General features: G+C 46.8%; 2 protein-coding genes across 5 annotated transcripts in view; one reads left to right on the forward strand and one right to left on the reverse strand.

Moving 5' to 3' along the window:
- LOC134627322 (E3 ubiquitin-protein ligase RNF123) overlaps positions 1–10,766 on the forward strand; it is a 98,260-nt gene extending 87,494 nt beyond the window's left edge. For 2 of the 3 annotated variants that reach the window (XM_063473290.1, XM_063473292.1), the window contains 2 exons: positions 7,882–7,967; positions 9,606–10,765. In XM_063473290.1, coding sequence (XP_063329360.1) covers positions 7,882–7,967; positions 9,606–9,705 — 186 coding nt within the window. In that variant the 3' untranslated portion in view covers positions 9,706–10,765. Of the gene's footprint in view, positions 1–7,881; positions 7,968–9,605 lie in introns of all 3 variants that reach the window. The other variant, XM_063473291.1, reaches the window with a different exon arrangement.
- Positions 1–18,440, reverse strand: part of nicn1 (nicolin 1) — a 581,340-nt gene that overhangs the window by 31,915 nt on the left and 530,985 nt on the right. The window lies entirely within an intron of this gene.

Below are 18,440 nucleotides of genomic sequence, written 5' to 3' on the forward strand. Positions count from 1 at the left end.
AAATTAGACTCCTTAATATCCTGTTTCATATGGAACAGAAAGAACCCAAGAATCAAGAAGGGCTACCTGCAGAGACCGCCATGTCAGGGAGGGATGGGGTTACCATGCTTCCGTCTTTATTATTGGTCATGTAATGTTCGTTCCGTGTCGTTTTGGTTGCGCATTCGGGGGGCCGACTGGACAGCGATGGAAAGTGAAAGTTGTTATCCCTCCTCATTAGAAGCTATGATCTATTCAGCTCTCCCTAAACACGACCTTAAGAATCCTGTAGTCTCTCATACAGTGAAAATCTGGACACAGGTAAGGAAACATTACGGGTGGAAGGAAGCCTCCATACTAACTCCACTCATGAATAACGCAACATTCACACCATCACTTTCAAACATCTCATTTCTCCAATGGAACCATAAGGGGCTGCACTCAACAAAGGATTTATTCATCAACAAGGTTTTTCCCACATTCCAGCAACTGCAAGAAAAATGTAACTTGCACAGTAATGACTTCTTCAAATACTTACAGATCAGAAGCTCTGTAAGGAGGCATTTTCCATCCTTTCCAGATCGGCCCCCAGACTCTACCTTAGATAACTTATTCCAGTTTGACCCACTCAAAAAAGGACTAATAACAAAAATTCACAATGCATTGTCACAACTGGATGGAACTACCACGCTTGATCATCTGAAAGAGGCCTGACAGTGTGACCTTGGTATGAGAATCACAGATGGTCAATGGACAAAAGCCCAGGAAAATGTAAACTCTTCCTCTGTTTGTATTCGTCATGGACTCTTACAGTTCAAAGTGTTACATAGACTCCATTTATCAAAGTTGAAACTGTCAAAAATGTTCCCCAATGTAAACTCGTCCTGCGAAAGAAGCAACCTGCTTCACTGGCGCATGTGTTTTGGACTTGTCCCTGTATAACAACATACTGGAATAATGTCTTTCAAACCTCGTCTAAGATACAAACACTGAAGCCAGACCCAATCTGTGCTTTATTTGGAGTGAAGCCGGCTGTTGTAGATTTGTCAGCCACCCAAAATAACTTAATATGTTTTGTGACGCTGCTAGCACGCCGCTTAATTTTACTAAACTGGAAACAAAGTGCCTCCTACCACATCAGCGTTAACACAAGATGTATTGAGACATTTGCAGCTGGAAAGAATTAAACTCCTACTAAGGGGGAGGTTGGAAGAATTCTCTTCAACCTGGCAACCTTTTATAGATCTCTTCAATACAGTACAGATATAAACGATCACTGAGCCTCATTGGTAGTCTGACAAATAACATCCTCTGTTCAACTTTCTTTTGTTGTTTGTTTTTTTGTGTTTTTTCCATTCTGTTCAACTTTTACCGTATATATGTAACCAGTTATATTTGAATCTTTGTCATCTTTATGGAAAGAGAAGACTGGAAAACCAAATAAAGAGATTTGGGAAAAAAAACATAAAGCACCAATCAGCAGCCAGGACATTCGACTCCAGTCGTGAACAAAGTACATGAACTAAAAACCCAGTTATCATGCAGTAATACAGAAGACAGAGTACTCTCACAGTGCTGTCAGAGACTCAAGGACACAAGTGACTCTCAGGTTATTGAAGCCCTTCAAAATAAAAACTTTAGCTGTTTTTGGTGGAAATGAAGGAAGATGGAATTTTATGGACGGTCCCCTCAGACATGGCGATGGGACGTTTGGCCCTCGGCGAATCCCGTCGGCTTCTCGGAGTCTTTCGTGGCTCTGAGTCGAGCCTCCTCTGCAGGCTGTGTGTTTTTCTCTGCTTGTCTTTGCCTCCTTGTTGTTCTGAGGCCATCCATCTTACATTTCGTGTTCTCGTGTCCTCGTTATGTTCGTGCCAGTCTGTGCACGCTCTGAAAGCCTCGGGTTCCCCAAACTTGGGTCTCATCTTTGTGTTTGACATCCTAATCCTTCACTGTCGCCTTCCTCCCCCTTTGAGCTGAATTATAAACCAGAGGACAGAAAATGAGCCGAGTTACAGCTTGTGTTTGACAGCTGGATTCAGAGACACGTGAAACTCTCTAAGGTTGTTTGAACTGTCAGCAGAAATCTTCCTGTGAATTTGTTGTCATGTGACCGTGTTGGTGTGAGATGCAGAACGACACGATATCGTTCACATCAGCGAGCATTGAGCTACGACGCTTTTCTTCGGTAACGTTTTGTCGGTGTTTCTCCTCAGAGTTCTCCTGCAGCTAGAAATGAATCAAAGTGTGAAACCAGACCTGAACTTCAAATTGGATGTGAACAGCAGAGCTCGCTGATTTGTTAAACGATGCTCTGAGGACGAAGACTCAAGCTGACCGATGCAGGCTCCTGTGTTTATCGCGTCAGACTCATGTTTTTGTGAATGGAGTCTGCTTTACCCGTGTCGTGCCATTGTGCCAGGTAAAGCGCTGAAAATGTTCTAAAGTCTGTTGCGTAATGGGCGTGGCCTACACACCTAGCCCACAGGCCTCAGAGGACAGGTGTGATGAGGTGGCTGTGATAGCGAGAACAGAAGAATGACTCCTGTGGCTTCAGTAACCTGTTACAGCGAGCACATTCATGCTAATGTTCCTCTGATCATCATTTCCATACGCGGCTGCTTCCTGTTTCTTCCTCTCGGTGAATCCCGTCCTCGTGCGTCCTCAGCTCCGCAGGTGGCTTCTCACTCAGGCGAGTGTGCAGGTCCTCTGATGCTGCACAGTGATGATCCTTACTGTAGTTTGTTTCTGTTCTCCTCACAGCAAACCAGCTCCTGCTGTCACAGCTCAGATAAACTTGTTTCTTCCCAAACATTTTTAGTTTTGCATGTTTTATCTTCACTTTTCTGAGTTTTCTCCAGATTCTCAGGTTTCCTCCTCCCATCCAAAGACACATATGTTAGGGTCACCGAAGCAGTCTTAAAATAGATGCACAGATCACCTTCTCCATGAGCTCAGGGGGCACTGAGGTGTTCCCAAGTTAGCCAAGACACGAGCGATCTCTGCTGGGCCAGTTGGACGCACCTGAAACACCTCACCTGAGAGGCTGTAGCAGGCTTCCAGCACAGATGCTAAACCACCTCAACTGGCTCCTCCCAGTGTGGAGGAGTAGCAGCTGTACTCCAAACTCCTCAACCCACGACGGAGCCCAGACTCAGTCAAGCTCGTTCCCACTGCTTCTGTCTTTCAACCAGTTTCACCTTCACGCTTCTCAGCGCCTCCTCCTCCTCCTCTTCAGCTTCTGCACCATTCATCTGTCCATGTTGAAGACCCTGAGACCTTTCTTCAGCTGAGAACGTCAGCATCAGACTGCTGATTCTCATGTCAGACACTTTAGACCAAAACCAAACCGTGCTCTGGTCCAACCGTCCTCAGACAGGTGACCGGTCCAAGGTGTACAGACTCACACTCTTTATCTCAGGGGTGGGGAACTCCAGGCCTCGAGGGTCGGTGTCCTGCAGGATCTCACCCTGGGTCAACACACCTGAATCAAATGATTAGTTCATTACCAGGCCTCTGGAGAACTTCAGGACATGTTGAGGAGGTCATTTAGCCATTTAGATCAGCTGTGTTGGATCACGGACACATCTAAAACCTGCAGGACGCCGACCCTCGAGGCCTGGAGTTCTCTACCCCTGTTTTATCTGATGGGATGGGCTCCAAACACCAACTCTTGGTCATACGTGACCAAATTATGGCCCATGAGCCAGAATCAGCCCGAAAGGCCACGTCAAGCTAACCCTCAGCATCCTGCACTCAGAAGCTGATAGGCCAGCGTGATGCTGCAGTGAGTGACTGTAATCGGTCCACTGTAGGAAGTCTCAGGACATGTTCTTATCTGCTGTGTCTGCAGAGTGTTCGGCACACGTATGTCAGCTCAGCGTGGCCCCTGTGGATGGACTGATGTTGTCTCCAGATGTTGTAATTATTTATACAGTGGAAACAGCATGTCAGTGATCCATGCATCATGCTGCATTCTCACTGGTTGATGAGGACTTACACTGTGGCCAGTATAAATACGTTCCCAGACCATTAACGGTTAAATTTCACTGAGGTCTTGAAGGATGGATTGCTCTCTCTTACTTCATCTGTTAGAATGAATATTAATGAGCTGAACTATCTGAAGTCTCCTGTAATGGAGTCAGAGGTTGATGATGATTTGCATACGTGTGGCCATGTGGAGGAGGTGGGATCAGAGCGACAGCTGCTGAAGAGCGAGGAGGCGGCGGCTGAAGGAAACTCCAGCGGCTGCGCTTTCACACCAGATTTAGAGAAGAAGAGGGCGAGAAGGAGCTAAAGATGACGAGGAGCAGATGGAGAGAAGCAGCAGGAGTGCATGAGCGTGCACGACTCACGAGTTTACCTGCAGAAAAAAGTGTCAATGAAAGTGTTTACGTTTGATCCTGTCAGACAGGAAGTGACCATCTCTCTGCTCCTTATCAGCAGAAATGTTTAGTTCCCCCTTCGTAACACCTGTATGCTGGGGGGATGTTTGCATTGTTAGGGGCGTGGCCTCTTTGACTGACAGGTGGATGGTGACAGGTGGCTGTAGCTGCTAGCTTCACCTGGACCGTGTTTCTGCTGTCGGAGCCTTTTGGAGCGCTTTTAATGACATCATGTGACCAATAACAGAGCGTCCAACAAGGCGGAGCTCCAGTTTTGTCGAGACAAAAGCAACAGGTCAGGTCAGACTGGCCTCTTTTATTTACAGTTTATGGGTCACATGTCAGGACACAAACTGCACATCAGCGTTTAAAGCTGAAGTTGATCCTTCAGGTCCCTGAAGCACGAGTCCAGTTCTGGGTCACCGGGGCTCTGCAGGCTATCCCAGCGGTCCCTGCCTGACAGGTGGGCTACACCTGTGCAGGTTCTCTCACTGTCGACTGTGTGACGAGGACCGGTCAAAGGCTTCAGTCGGCCCATTCTTGTGAAAAACACGAGCTCTGTAATTCTTCTGACACTGATCTGTTTCCCAGTCTGAGGAGAGACCCACTCCACTGTTATCAGAGCATTTCACACCTTCGAGTGGGCGTCAATCACTTCATATGAAAACATAATTTTAACATTTAGCCGCTTTGCTGTAGATGCAGTCGGCTTGTCACCAGCAGCTCATTTCCATCTTTTTGCCACTTTTCCACTCATGTCAGCTGCTGCTTTCAGCTCATTATGTGACCTCATTCAGTCGAGAGCTGCACAATTAGCTTTAAAAGCAGAATAAATTTAAAGGGACGGGATTCTTTCATCACAAACACAAGTGTTCAGACGCAGAGCAGAGAGTCGCAGGTTGGTTTCAGGACTGGAGCTGATTCTGGAAAACAAAGGTGGTTTTCAGTAAATGGTTTCTTCTCTAATCTTCAGTCGAAAAGCAGCGAGAAGAGAAAAACATCAGGTGATGAAGTGAGATGAAGGTGAGGTGGGAGGAAAATGTGAAGGGAAGCGGACTGAGCTGAGAGAGTGAGGTGTCAGAGGTCCAGAGTCTTCAGAGACTTAAATGAACAATCAGCGGCAGAGAGGAGAGGAAGGTGTCAGGCGAGGAGGAGGAGGTGCTGAAAGGAGACGCAGCCAGGGAGAGAGTATTGATTCCTCTAAACGCAGGGGATTAACGGCGGTGAGGAGGAGAGAGAGAGGAAGAAAGCAGAGGTGACTGGTAATCACCCGACAGGAGGGTTCCCGCCTGCCGCGTGTTCCCTGAAAGCAGCTTTTGACGGCATGCTGTGAGTTTTTTAATTAACTTATTAGGAATTTTGGTTGTTTATAACCCACACCTGCCACTCAGGGAGAATAAGGGTGACCCCAAAAAACCACATCAGAAAATCCTGCTGATATCTGCACTGATGTGGACGGGGTGGTGTGTCAGGACGCCACGTCGGTCGATGGAAATGGAAGTGATCAGCCTACAGAGGGCTCAGTTCAAAGACGCCCCGAAAATCAATGTGAAAATGTGATGCAGCGGGCCGCTCGGTAGTTTGGACGGCCCCCATGTGCTTGTACACATGCTTGATGTCACGCTGTGGTGGGCGTGGTTTGTGATGTGGCGGCAGGGAAGGCTGACACATCAGCAATCACGCCTCTTCGCATAAAAAGAATGAACTGGGTCCTGAGTTGTGTATGTGTGGCTGGCTCGGTGTGTAAGTGACGACAACCGAAATAAAGGAAAGCGTTTGAAAGTACAAGAACGTGGTCGAGTCTGCCACGCATCTTCTACACACGCCATTCCTAATGAGTTGATGGATGGCATCCTGGGGAACTCCTCCCACATCTGGACCAGCTCATCACTGAGGTGTAGCCTGGCGGCGTCGGATGGACTGAAGCATCATGGAGCTGTGCTGTTGGATTTTGGTATCAGTATCTTCATCTTCGACCCACTGCACCAGGGCAGGCGATGACACGGGTCCAGTCCATTTATGAAGTGGCTCCCCGCTGCACTGCACAGCTTACACTGCGCTGCTCAGCCGGTGTTTCAGCTAAGCTATCAGCTATCAGAGTCCTCCAGCTGTAAACCCTTCCTGTTTGGGGGGGTCTCACTGAGGTCTTGGTAATTTCATTAACAGCACAGTAGCTGATTACACCTCCTCTAATGAACTGACCAGATCAAAATCCCAGTTTCACAGACTTGATGCTGTACTCTGATTCAAAAGTGCTGCTTTCATTCTTTGAACAGTGTACAGACTCCACCTGTTTCTGAAAACATGTTTAAAGCTCGTCCAAGTCAAACTCTACCGATTCAAATGACGGTGTGTTCAGAGTCTGAACGAGATTATTTCAGGAGGTTTTCTTCTCAGCAGCAGCCTGACTGCTGTGTGCAGTGGGTGGTGAAAAGTGACAGAGGAGGAATAAAGGAGGACGTGCAGGAGGAGGTGGAGGCGTGACATCCAGGTGTTGATAGGTTGGAGGCTTCGTGCTGTGTGGATGCAACCGAGAGAGACGGGTGGACAGCGGGAGGGTGGGAGTCAAAGGAAGGAATAAATAAAGGAGGGATTTGTGTGGACGTGCTGCCACACAGAGCAGCTCAGGATTTGGGAGGCTGGAATCATTATGCACGTTTTTAACATTTTTCTCTCTTATTTTGAAAGTCTTTGTGTTTCCCTCAGATGAGTGGGTGCAGCATCACCCACAGGTTTGTGGCAGCGTTGTCATGATGAATGTTGGTTTTCTGCAGGTAGAGATCTGTGTTGGTGTTATCCACAGCAGCAGAGACGGCTGCTGATGGGCACGCAGTCACGCCCAGGTAGAAACTGGAGCTCCGCCTTCTGGACGCTCTGTTACTACAGTAACCTCACAGCAGCCATGTTATTGGTCACATGACTCATTCAAAAGGCTCCAACAGCACAAACAGGATGCAGAGGTCCAGTTCAACCTATCAGCCACCTGTCAGTCAGAGGCCACGCCCCTAGTGATGCAGACTTTAAATGATCTATGTAGACCAAACAGCTTGTGTATCAGTCTGTAAACGGGTCATTTTAACATGGCGTCTGACTCTCTGCTGCCTCTGCTGGTTGTCAGAGGAACTGCTTTTTTTACGCGACGCCGTTTGTTAAACTGTCAGTGTGACCTTTCACCTCTGTGGGAGTTTCACTCTGTGATGGCTGATGAGCGCGCTGAGCGGCACCTAAACTTTACAGACGTGTGCAAGGAAGGAGGAGCAGGAGGGAGGTGCTGGGAGGAGGTGAGGAGGAGGGAGGAGTGAAGGCTGAATCGAGTGAAGAAAGGTTGTGAAGTGAAAACATATGAAGGGAGCAGATGGGCTGAGAAGGCAGCGAGTGTGAAGAGCGGGTGTTGATGTCTGCGGGAAGAGTGTTTCCCTTCGCGCCCGCAGCGTTAACTCACATGTCCCATCATGCACTGGGGCGAACGCCGGCAACAGAGACAACAAAGTGACTGATGAGTTTGTCTTTCTGTCCTCAGCCCACCAGCGAGGAAGACCTCTGTCCCATCTGCTACGCTCACCCCATCTCTGCCATCTTCAAGCCCTGCTCACACAAGTCCTGCAAGTGAGTCTCTCTCACACACACACACACAGACACACACACACACACGTCGGGTATTCATATCTTGGGGGGCATCTAATTGACATAATAGATAGCCCCTTACCATAACCTTATCGTAACACTGGCACTAACGCCACATTCTGAGTCTCAAACATGCTGGTGGCGGTCAGCACATCCCGAGTTTACAGGACGCTGAGACGGCGATGAAGAACGCCCTGCTCGGTACAGCTGATGACGTGACGGCGAGTGTCGGGCAAGCAGGATCCTGACAGTGTGAGATTGATCCTGCAGACGTCCTGACACACACAGATATGGCTGACTCACACACTCTCGCCTGTGTGTGTGAGTCAGCCGTTTCCTTACTGCAGCTGGACGCCGCCGTGGGCGCAGACCTCGTTCATATCTGGATGCATATTTCATGCTATCCTGAAGGTGCACTTGATTTAGCTGAGCTGGCACGCCGACTCAGCGGCCGTATGGATTACTGCAGCGTGATGGAGAGCGCTGTCACCGGGTGAACCAGCTGATTCCTCCTCGTGACAAACGGACCTGCGAGAGCAGCTCTGAGCGTTCACTAGGGCCCCTCTAAAACACACAGACAGGTTTCAGTGTGTGGGTCACACATCACGCCGGGTGAAACGAAGCTTCAAAACGGATCAAACGTCGTGTCGTCTGATTGGACAGTTCTGTGTTGTCGGTCCTCTGGCAGCTTTCTTGGCTCAATAACGACTTAAACACTGTGAGAAAAATAATCTTAATTCTGCCACATTATTCTTTATTCTTACTGGACCTTTCAAAATAAAAGCCAAAAACTTCAAACCAATATTACCACCATTAAAAAACATCTAAAGTAACATTTTATTGTATAGCACCTTTCAAAATAAAAATCACAAAGTGCTTCACAGAAACGCTAAAACACAGAAACAAAAATGAACCAAAAGCAAGTTTAAAAGATGCGATTTTAGCTGTTTTATAAAAGAGACTGCTGAGTCCACAGGGCTGAAGCTCAAAGGGAGAGGGGTCCATAGTCTGGGGGCCACAGTTACAAAAGCTCTGTCAACTTTTGTTTTCAGCCGCGTACGATGGACAACCAGCAAGCCCTGATCACATGACCTCAGGGACCTGCTGGGATGTAAAAGATCTCTGATGTATGTCGGTGCTCGTCCATGCAGAGCTCAAAACGTGCTGAAGAGGGAGGAAATACAACAGAAACAATCTGATAAACCCTGAGACAGAAAATCCCCCGACAGCTTCGTTAGAGCTGCTCAGGTTAGCCGCTGTTCTTTAAATATGGCTCACTCTGATGGGGTGGGCGCAGGAAGTGATGCAGAGCAGTGACAAGCATCGTCCCAAAGAACCAAAAGCACGACCTAAGTGTGGTCTTACAAAGAGATCCGCACAGATGACTTAGCCAGCAGGTCCTGGCTCGCCTTCATCTGTCTTGAGTGTTTGGAGGCAGGTCGCCTCCCACAGCTGTAACCTGGCCCTCAGCTCGCTGCTGCACGTGCTCACAGTAACCCTCTAACAGCAAAACGCTGTGAAGACGTGTCAGCGCAGCTCAGTCACACATAAACACCTTTAATGCTCAAAGCTGTTTGCAGACGATCACATGATCAGCGTAACTTCCTGTTTCCTCTGCAGAGCCTGCATCAACCAGCACCTGATGAACAACAAGGACTGCTTCTTCTGCAAGGCCACCATCACCGGAGTCGAAGACTACAGCAAGCCGGCCTCCTCCTAACACACACACGCACACACACACGCGCGCACACGCAGGGTGAAATGAGGCACCATAACTACACACAAAAAACCAGAGCAGTGATGTGAAGACAGCAGCAGAACCAGCTGTCACATTAGCACAACAGCACCTCCACCTGTCAGAGCGAGTACACCACGCACACACACACACACACACACACAGTGCTACAGGGCAACAGGATGCAGGCGTGTCGCCTCTGCAGAAACACACAAACAGGAAACAAAGGAGAACCTCATCCTCAGCAGAGGAAGGCTTCCTCCAGGACTCCCACAGTAATTTAACACAGACACACAAAACTCACATAAAACACACAAAAAGGTCGACAAAGAGCCAAACAACCGCAGCTAGGATCCAGCGTCCTCCATCACCACCTGATCCACAGCTCAGAGAGCTGTACCTGTACACACACACACCTGCTGGTGCTGGACTGTTGTTACCCTGCTGTGACAGAGTTTCTCTCCTCATCACCGTCAGGCTCCAGATTCAGGCCAAAGTTTAGTGTCACAAACAAAGAGGACGTCACTGCTGTTGAAAAGCTGCTTTAAGATAAACGTCCACATCATTAAGAAGTGATTTTCAGGTCTCATAAACTTCATTCACAGCAGAACACAGAAACATGTGACCTGTTCAAACCGGTTAAATAAACAAACGTCCATCCTTTAACTACAGGCTGCTCTTCATCAGTAAAATTCAAACCGTCAGCAGATGTTCTATTCTCCATGAATCAGAGAAAACCTGAACCTGGCGTGGATGAGACGCACATGTGTGACTGGCCGGAGTATCCGGATTACTGCGCTGATGATGATGATGATGGTGGTGTTTCTGCTCGAGGAGTCGTTGCGTGCTCGCTGTTCTCTGCTGTTAGTTCCACAGTTATGATTTCACACATGTTCACACTATGTGGCGCCGTTTGTAAAGTGAAACATGCTGAAATTAACTGCAATATTTTTTCCACATTTAGCTCAAAACGAGTCCTTTTTTTTTTTTTTTACAACATTTAGTAAAATATTTGTAACTTTTCATAGTTAAAACACAATTTTAAATATTAAATCTAAATGTTACAGGAAACTAAATATTTAGGCTAACATGCAAATTTATTGTACGGATCAACGGAAATACCAAAATAAAAGCTTTACGAAAACCTCCGGAAAAAGGAGAACACATGAGAACCGTTTGGACTCAATCTACACATGTTCGTTCATTTTCTTAAAATCACTTTGGACAACACTATTTTACGCCATTTAACTGCTGGTTAAGGTTAGGAATAAGGTTAGGTTTAGGGCTGGAACGTCTATTACCGCGGGACCGTCATTCCACTGGGATTCAGCCATAACCCGGCGCGGACCATAAGAACGCGGAAGGTTCCTCAGGAACGCCGCGGGACGTGACAAAACATCGGTATGCTACGCCCCGGGAGAGAGCAGACACAGCCCCGGGGCTGTGTGTGACCATCAGGGGTGAAATGACCCCTGATGGTCACTTCTCACCGCCATGAGCTGCTTCACTTCTTGCCTACCAGCACGTCCAGCGATTTAGCTGAGAACATCGGAAGATCCGTTTCGTCGGCCATCCAAAGGTTCAGCAGTAGTTCACCCTCACAATCGCTGCAGCACATGTCCAGCTAAATCGCTGGACATGCTCGTAGGCAAGAAGTGAAGCAGCGGTGAGAAGTGACCATCAGGGGAGAGCAGACACAATCTGACCACTACCAGCACACTTTTGCACCGGAGGTTTTCGTAAAGCTTTTATTTTGGTATTTCCGTTGATCCGTACAATAAATTTGCATGTTAGCCTAAATATTTAGTTTCCTGTAACATTTAGATTTAACATTTAGATTTAGATTTAAATATAAGATTTAGATTTAACATTTAAAAATGTGTTTTAAATATGAAAAGTTAAAAAAATATTTTACTAAATGTTGTAAAAAAAATTATTCGAAAAAACATGTTTTTGTAAGGTTTTGAGCTAAATGTGGAAAAATGTTGCCGTTAATTTCAGCATGTTTCACGTTACAAACAGCGCAGTCTGAATGCGTCACTTTGTTTCCAGCATGTTGAGGACGGTGTGCCCCGGCGGCGTGTTTATGGCGTGTTAGCGTGACCTCTGTGTGCCGCTCCGGGCTCCTGTAACCACATTAAATTATTTATCCTGAACCAGCGACCGTCTCTGTTCATTTTGTGAATTTATTGATTATTATTGATTAGTTATTGGAGTTTCTTGCTAGCCGAGCCACCTGACCTCAGAGTGCTGACTCCGCAGTCTGACGTGAAGCTCGAGTTTCTTCCTTTATGGGACAAACAGAAAAGGCTTCACGGTTCTCAGCCTGTCAGGTGTCGATCGCTGGGTGAGATCCTGAACGCTGACGCAGCAGAAACCACCCCGCTGAAGGAGCAGGCGAGGTGACGGCGCTCCACCCCTCACCTGACTCACCTGAGACGAACCAGGAGGCAGGAAACTGAACACATCTCTAAGTTACCGTACTCAAAGACTGCTGTAAGAAACCGTCAGGGTCACCTGGTCCAGCCCTAACTATATGCTTTAGCAAAAAGGAAAGTTTGAAGCCTAATCTTGAAAGTAGAGATGGTGTCTGTCTCCTGAATCCAAACTGGAAGCTGGTTCCACAGAAGAGGGGCCTGAAAACTGAAGGCTCTGCCTCCCATTCTACTTTTAAATACTCTAGGAACAACAAGTAAGCCTGCAGTGTGAGAGCCAAGTGCTCTGATAGGGTGATATGGTACTACAAGGTCATTAAGATAAGATGGGGCCTGATTATTTAAGAAGGGGACATGAAACGCTACACACATAAAGGCTCATTTACACCATGTTTAAAGTTTTAAAACATGTTTAGCGCCATCTTCTGTCAGTACGGAGCGTGACGTCCTGTGGTTGGTTGAGGCTAACAGACTCGCATTAGTTTATGTTAGCTAACTAGTGACAGGATCAGAGGAAAGTAAGGACAGTAAAACTGAACATCAGGACGACTGTGCTGCTGCAGCGATGACTTCATGTTGAACCAGGATGTCCACGTCCACGTCACCGTCTGCAGCAGGAAGTGGCTGTTCGCTGTTTGGCTAGCTGCACTGAAACAGGATAATCCAGCTGTTAGCCGTGATGTTGGCGTTTATAAATGAGCACTGTGGAGGAGAGCCTGTGTGAGTCACCACACCTGGAGTCCAACACTGCAGCTGTCCCTCACCCAGCCGGGAAATCTGCCTGCAAACAGATGTTTGTAAGATGCAATCAGCTCACTTTGTGTAATAAAATCTTTTTTCCCAACACAATCAGTTTCCAGCATCTGCATGCACATCACACCAAAAACACAAGTTTCTTATGAAACATGATAGAAAATCCTGACATCCATCAGCAGAGAGATTTTATTGCATAAAGTAGAGCTGATTGCATCAGCTGATTGGTGTCAGTGCAGCCAAACAATGAAGAAACACTTCCTGTTGTGTGTCTAAACCTTTGACACACTGTGAAATAAGTGTTTAGAGTTATATCTGTCAGGATCAGTGTGTGTGTGTGTGTGTGTGTGTGCGCGCAGCGTTTTTGTCCTCTTTATTTAACAGCGAAGGAGAAATGTGCTCTGCATGAAATGATCTTGTGTCTGTGTGTGCGTTTGCTTCACACACTTTGTGTTTGTGCTTTCACTGCTGTTTTCTAATGAAAGCGCTTTGACTCGATGTGTAACAAACTGCACTCACACAGCATCCAGTCAGATATCACACTGACCTCAGTTATTCCCCCGGACTGGACAGTCTGCAGTTCACACTCACAGTTTTCTTCATGTAGAGTCAGGTGGAGTGGACAGAGTCCACAGGATCACTCTTCATCACAGCTTCAAACTCCTCATTTCACACCTGTAAACAAAGATGGCCGAAGTGTTGTTCCTGTGTGAAACCACAGAGTTCAGGTTGTAACGGGTGCAGTCAGGGCGCTGTGGAAGGATACGACGGTCTGTACGAGCGGGTGATGCGGTCAGAGACGCAGGTTTGAAATATTTCACCTTTGCTTTGAATCTGAAACCTTCAGCTCTGTACACCAGATTTAAACTGTGTGTGTGTGTGTGTGAGAGAGTGACCTGTTGGTCAGGCCGGGTGGACGGAGTTTATAGATTGAGACAGAAATAGCTGCAGCAGGGGTGGAGAGAGGGAGGAAGAGGAGCGGTGGTGAAGATGAAGGAGACGTGCACAAGGACAGCCAGAGTATTTATAGAGGAACAGGAGCCTTCTGTTTCCCCTGATCGATGGAGGAGCACAAGACCCACACACAAATGACTGTGTGTGTGTGTGTGTGTGTGTGTGTGTGTGTGTGTGAGTGTGTGTGTGTGTGTGTGTGTGTGAGTGTGTACGGGTTCGTACTATCCTGGTGGGGACCAAAATCTGACTTTTACTATCCTGGTGGGGACTTTCTGCACCGTGGGGACCAAAATCCAGGTCCCCTCGGGGTTGAAAGCAATTTTCACACTCAAAATGCGGTTTTACTGTCAGGGTTACAATTAGGTTATGGTTAGGTTTAGGGTAAGGGTTAGGGTTAGGCATTCATTTTTAATGGTTAGGGTTAGGGTAAGGGGCTAGGGAAAGCATTATGTCAATGGGATGTCCCCACGAGGATAGCAAACCAGACATGTGTGTGTGTGTGTGTGTGTGTGTGTGTGTGTGTGTGTGTGAGTGTGTGTGTGTGTGTGTGAGTGTGTGTGTGTGAGTGTGTGTGTGTGTGTGTGTGTGTGTGTGTGTGTGTGTGTGTGTGTGAGTGTGTGTGTGTGTGTGTGAGTGTGTGTGTGTGAGTGTGTGTGTGTGTGTGTGTGTGAGTGTGAGTGTGTGTGTGTGTGTGTGAGAGAAGGTAAATGGGTCAATGACAGCAGCGGGGAAAAGTTTCCATGTTAACTGGAACTTGAAAACAAGCTCGTCCAGGCAGAGTGAGCACACCTCCACCTGCCAGGAGGAGCAGCACACAACGTGTGTGTGTGTGTGTTTGAACACTTATCTTAAATGTAAAACAATGTTATTATTTTTATGTATTTATGTTGTTGTTATTCTGTTGCTGATGATGAGCGATCACAGCACGTGGTTTATAGACCTGCGAGTTTAAAGATGAAGCTCTGTCTCCACCTGCTGACTAATCACCTGTTCACACTCAGCGTTATGAACACACAGCAGTTATTACAGTCACTGTGAGCTCCTGGGATTATTAAATATACGAGCCGCTCATATTTTGCGCTCTTACCTGATGAAGCCCAGAAGCTTCACTCTACACCTGCAGGGCGAAGCCACACCTGAGTGAAGCCACAACATGTCAGACTACAGATCGCCATGATCAGAGCTGAGCTGAGAGGAGAGTGTGGAGGAGACGTGATGAAGTCAAAGGTCAACATGAGCACGTGTCGGCACGCTCTACAGTTATCATGTGTTTAAAAGCAGGTTTCATTTGTTGTCTTTGATTCACTGAACTACTTTTCTTTCTTGGGTGTTTTAACTTCTGAAGTTAAAGTTGCATAACAGCTTCATGCTGTTATGTGATTGGCCGTAAACTGTTTTCTCGTCTGCGGCAGACTGGCCTGTCCTGGGCGGGCCCCGCCTCTGTGTGGGATAGGCTCCACCCCTCCAGCTGCGACCTTATACGTGGAGGTAAATGGATGGCTGGGTTCTCTGATCACACCCAAACAAACCGTGTAAACCTCTAACATTCACAGACAGTTTATGACGAAGAAGCCAGTGTGGACGTGTGTTAAACCGGCAGTGTGTCTAATGTCCAGCAGGGGGCGACTCCTCTATGAAGGGGCTGAGGGCGCGCTGTGAATAATTTACCTGCAGCCACAATTAGAGCTAAATAATAAAGAAAGTAGCTTCAGTGCTCCCACCGTCAGCTCTCTCAGCAGAGGAGACACTGCTGCGACGCAGCGCTGCTGTTAGCGCTGCGTCGCAGCAGTGTTGGGGAGTAACGGAATACATGTACCGCCGTTACGTATTTAGAATACAAAATATGAGTAACTGTATTCCGTTACAGTTACCGTTTAAAAAGGTGGTATTCAGAATACAGTTACTTTGTTGAAATAAATGGATTACACGGCGGTACTTTCCTGTTTCATATTGTCGCGGGTCAGGACTGTTTGGGTTTGTTTGACAGATACGCTCTGTTGTTCCAGGCGGCAGCGTTATGGTTGCCATGGTTACAGGGTGCCGCGCGCTCTCTATGTGTTTCCTGGGTGAGAGAGCGCTTTTTTGTTGTTGTTGTTGTGCTAAGCTAAAAGGCAGAATGCTACAGGCATGGCCCTAAAGCATGTAGCCTGATGGGCAGTGTAGTCCGTGCTGCAGGGAGAATGGACTACCATACCCGTTATGTGTCTGTGAGCGAGGGAGGGAGAGAAAGGAAAAGTCCGAGCTGTCACGGAGCAAAAACGGGAGCTGGAAGCATGTAAATATAATAATAACCACTGCAGCCAAGAAGAGTGCCTGACGAGCCCAGCTGTAAGTAAGCTATTAAGACTCGACTGTACACTGTGTTCGTGTTTTCCTCTGAAACAATAAGTTCCGTTGGAGCAGCCTTTCAACGCCTCTCTCTGTCTCTCGCAAGCAAAGTTGACCCAGATAACAAAGTAAAGCTAGTTTTCAGCTACGAGCCCGACACGAACCCGCCGTATTAGCCAGAGGTCCCTTTACTACGTTTCGGAGCCGCGGACCTTCAGTAACAGTAATAAATCACATTGATGTAGTTGTAAAAAGTATGATAATATATTAAGTAATCCAAAGTATTCAGAATACGTTACTCTCATTGAGTAAAGTAACGGAATACGTTGCAAAATACATTTTGGGGCATGTAATCTGTAATCTGTAGTGGAATACATTTTAAAAGTAACCTTCCCAACACTGGCCGTCTGAGTCACGGCTCTCTGATCGACTGCAATACAAACAAATACAAAGAAATCCTGAAGATCTTAAAACTCAGTCTGTGTTTGAGGCGTCAGCTGAAATATCAAAGAAACTCCTCTGTGTGTTTTATTATCTGACAGCATGTGGAGAGGGCCTGTTCAGGAGCCATGAGTTGAACCATCGAGGCGATGAACAGAGCGTCTACATGAGCGATGAAAAATAAAGAGACGTTTGGAACAAAGATCGCTGTTACAGCTTTCCCATATGGAAAAGAAATAGTAAAAACTTATATGATTTACTCATGAAAGTGGCCAATTTCTCATTACTTTTATATATTGTTTTAGTAAGTATCCAAAACATACAAGTTTCATTTATATAATTTTTCTAGGGATCTTATATCTGTTTTCACTCTTGTATGCTTTTCATACAAGTTTCACACAAGACAGATACAAACATTATAAGATTTATATATATCTTTTCCATATGGGTAAAGTCACGGCTCTTTAAAGTGGGCACGAAACACTGAAAGGCTCGTTTACTGTGGAGGGCCAGGAGGGCCAAAACGACTGAATCAAGTACATCATTAAATAATTAATGTTTCATTAATTAATTACAATTACAATGCCCATTCATTTCATTTAAAACATTAAATAAATACTTTATTTCCAGTTTTATTTAATTAATTATTTAATTATGTATTTATTTAATTCATTTTGGCGCTCCTGGCCCTGCGGCTCTGTCCATGAATTAATTTTATCTGTCAGGGAGCGGGGTTAACGCTGATCCAGTCAAAGCCATCGCTTTGGCCCGGTGGCTCTTCTGTCAGTGGGCGTTTCTCTGCTAAAGCCTCGAGTTTGACACTGGTGACATGTGACCCCGACCATGTGACAAATAAAACTTCACATTCTTGTGAGAAACTCAATGGAGTCGTCTTCTGGGTTCACCCCACGTATCGGCCCTGTCACAATTACATCATAGCTTATGACATAATAACATATGGAAAGGAGTAATAAGTATCCAGAATAGAATCGATGGGAAACAGGTCCAGGGAACACACTCCACTCTCGCTCTCCACGCTTTGCTCCTTACTCCTCTTCAGGCACTCACGCTCACATTTCACTCAACGCCACGCCACACCGCAAGATTCAGGGAACCGAACAGGTCCAGCAAATGGGAGTTACTCAACGATCCAGCGAAGAAGAGTGCTGAGCCGCCATCTTAAATAGAGGCTCAGGCAATCGGGCAGATCCGTGGCACCTGATTACACCAGGTGTGTGGGCCAAGGGCGGGCGCCCAAGATGAGCTCCGCCCAGGCAGAGAGAGGAGGACAGGAGAGAGAGAGAGACAATAACAATAAACAGACATGTGGCCTGAAAACTTGATCAGCCAGAGAGAGGCAGAGACCAGGACAATAATGGCTTTGAGGCTACCACGTGCAGAAATGTCCCAGCATGCTGTAAAGGGATCTCTGAGACGTCCCGACAGAGCGGACAGCACACATCCTCCTCCGGTCTGGAAGTCTCCGAGTGAAGCTGGAAGCAGCAGCTGGCTCCTTCAAACAGGACATCAGGTGTTCTCGTCTTACTTTTGCATCCAGTGTTTTTCTGTCAGCAGCAGGTCCAGTTGAAGTATTTCTCTCCTTCAGTACTGCAGTACTTCCTCCTGTAACGCTCCTCCTCGGTCCCAGATGAATTTTTCTGTCTGACTCGTAGATAAACGGCGAAGAGCTTTTTCATAAACTGCAACTACATCAAACAGCAGCCGTCTGTCCACTGAGGTTTAAATGAAGGTCCCATCTCTAAATTCCCCGCTTACACATTTTCATACATGTAATATTTCAGTTACAGC

This window comes from Pelmatolapia mariae, linkage group LG5 (genome assembly GCF_036321145.2).
Source record: "Pelmatolapia mariae isolate MD_Pm_ZW linkage group LG5, Pm_UMD_F_2, whole genome shotgun sequence".
Taxonomy (NCBI): Eukaryota; Metazoa; Chordata; class Actinopteri; order Cichliformes; family Cichlidae; genus Pelmatolapia; species Pelmatolapia mariae.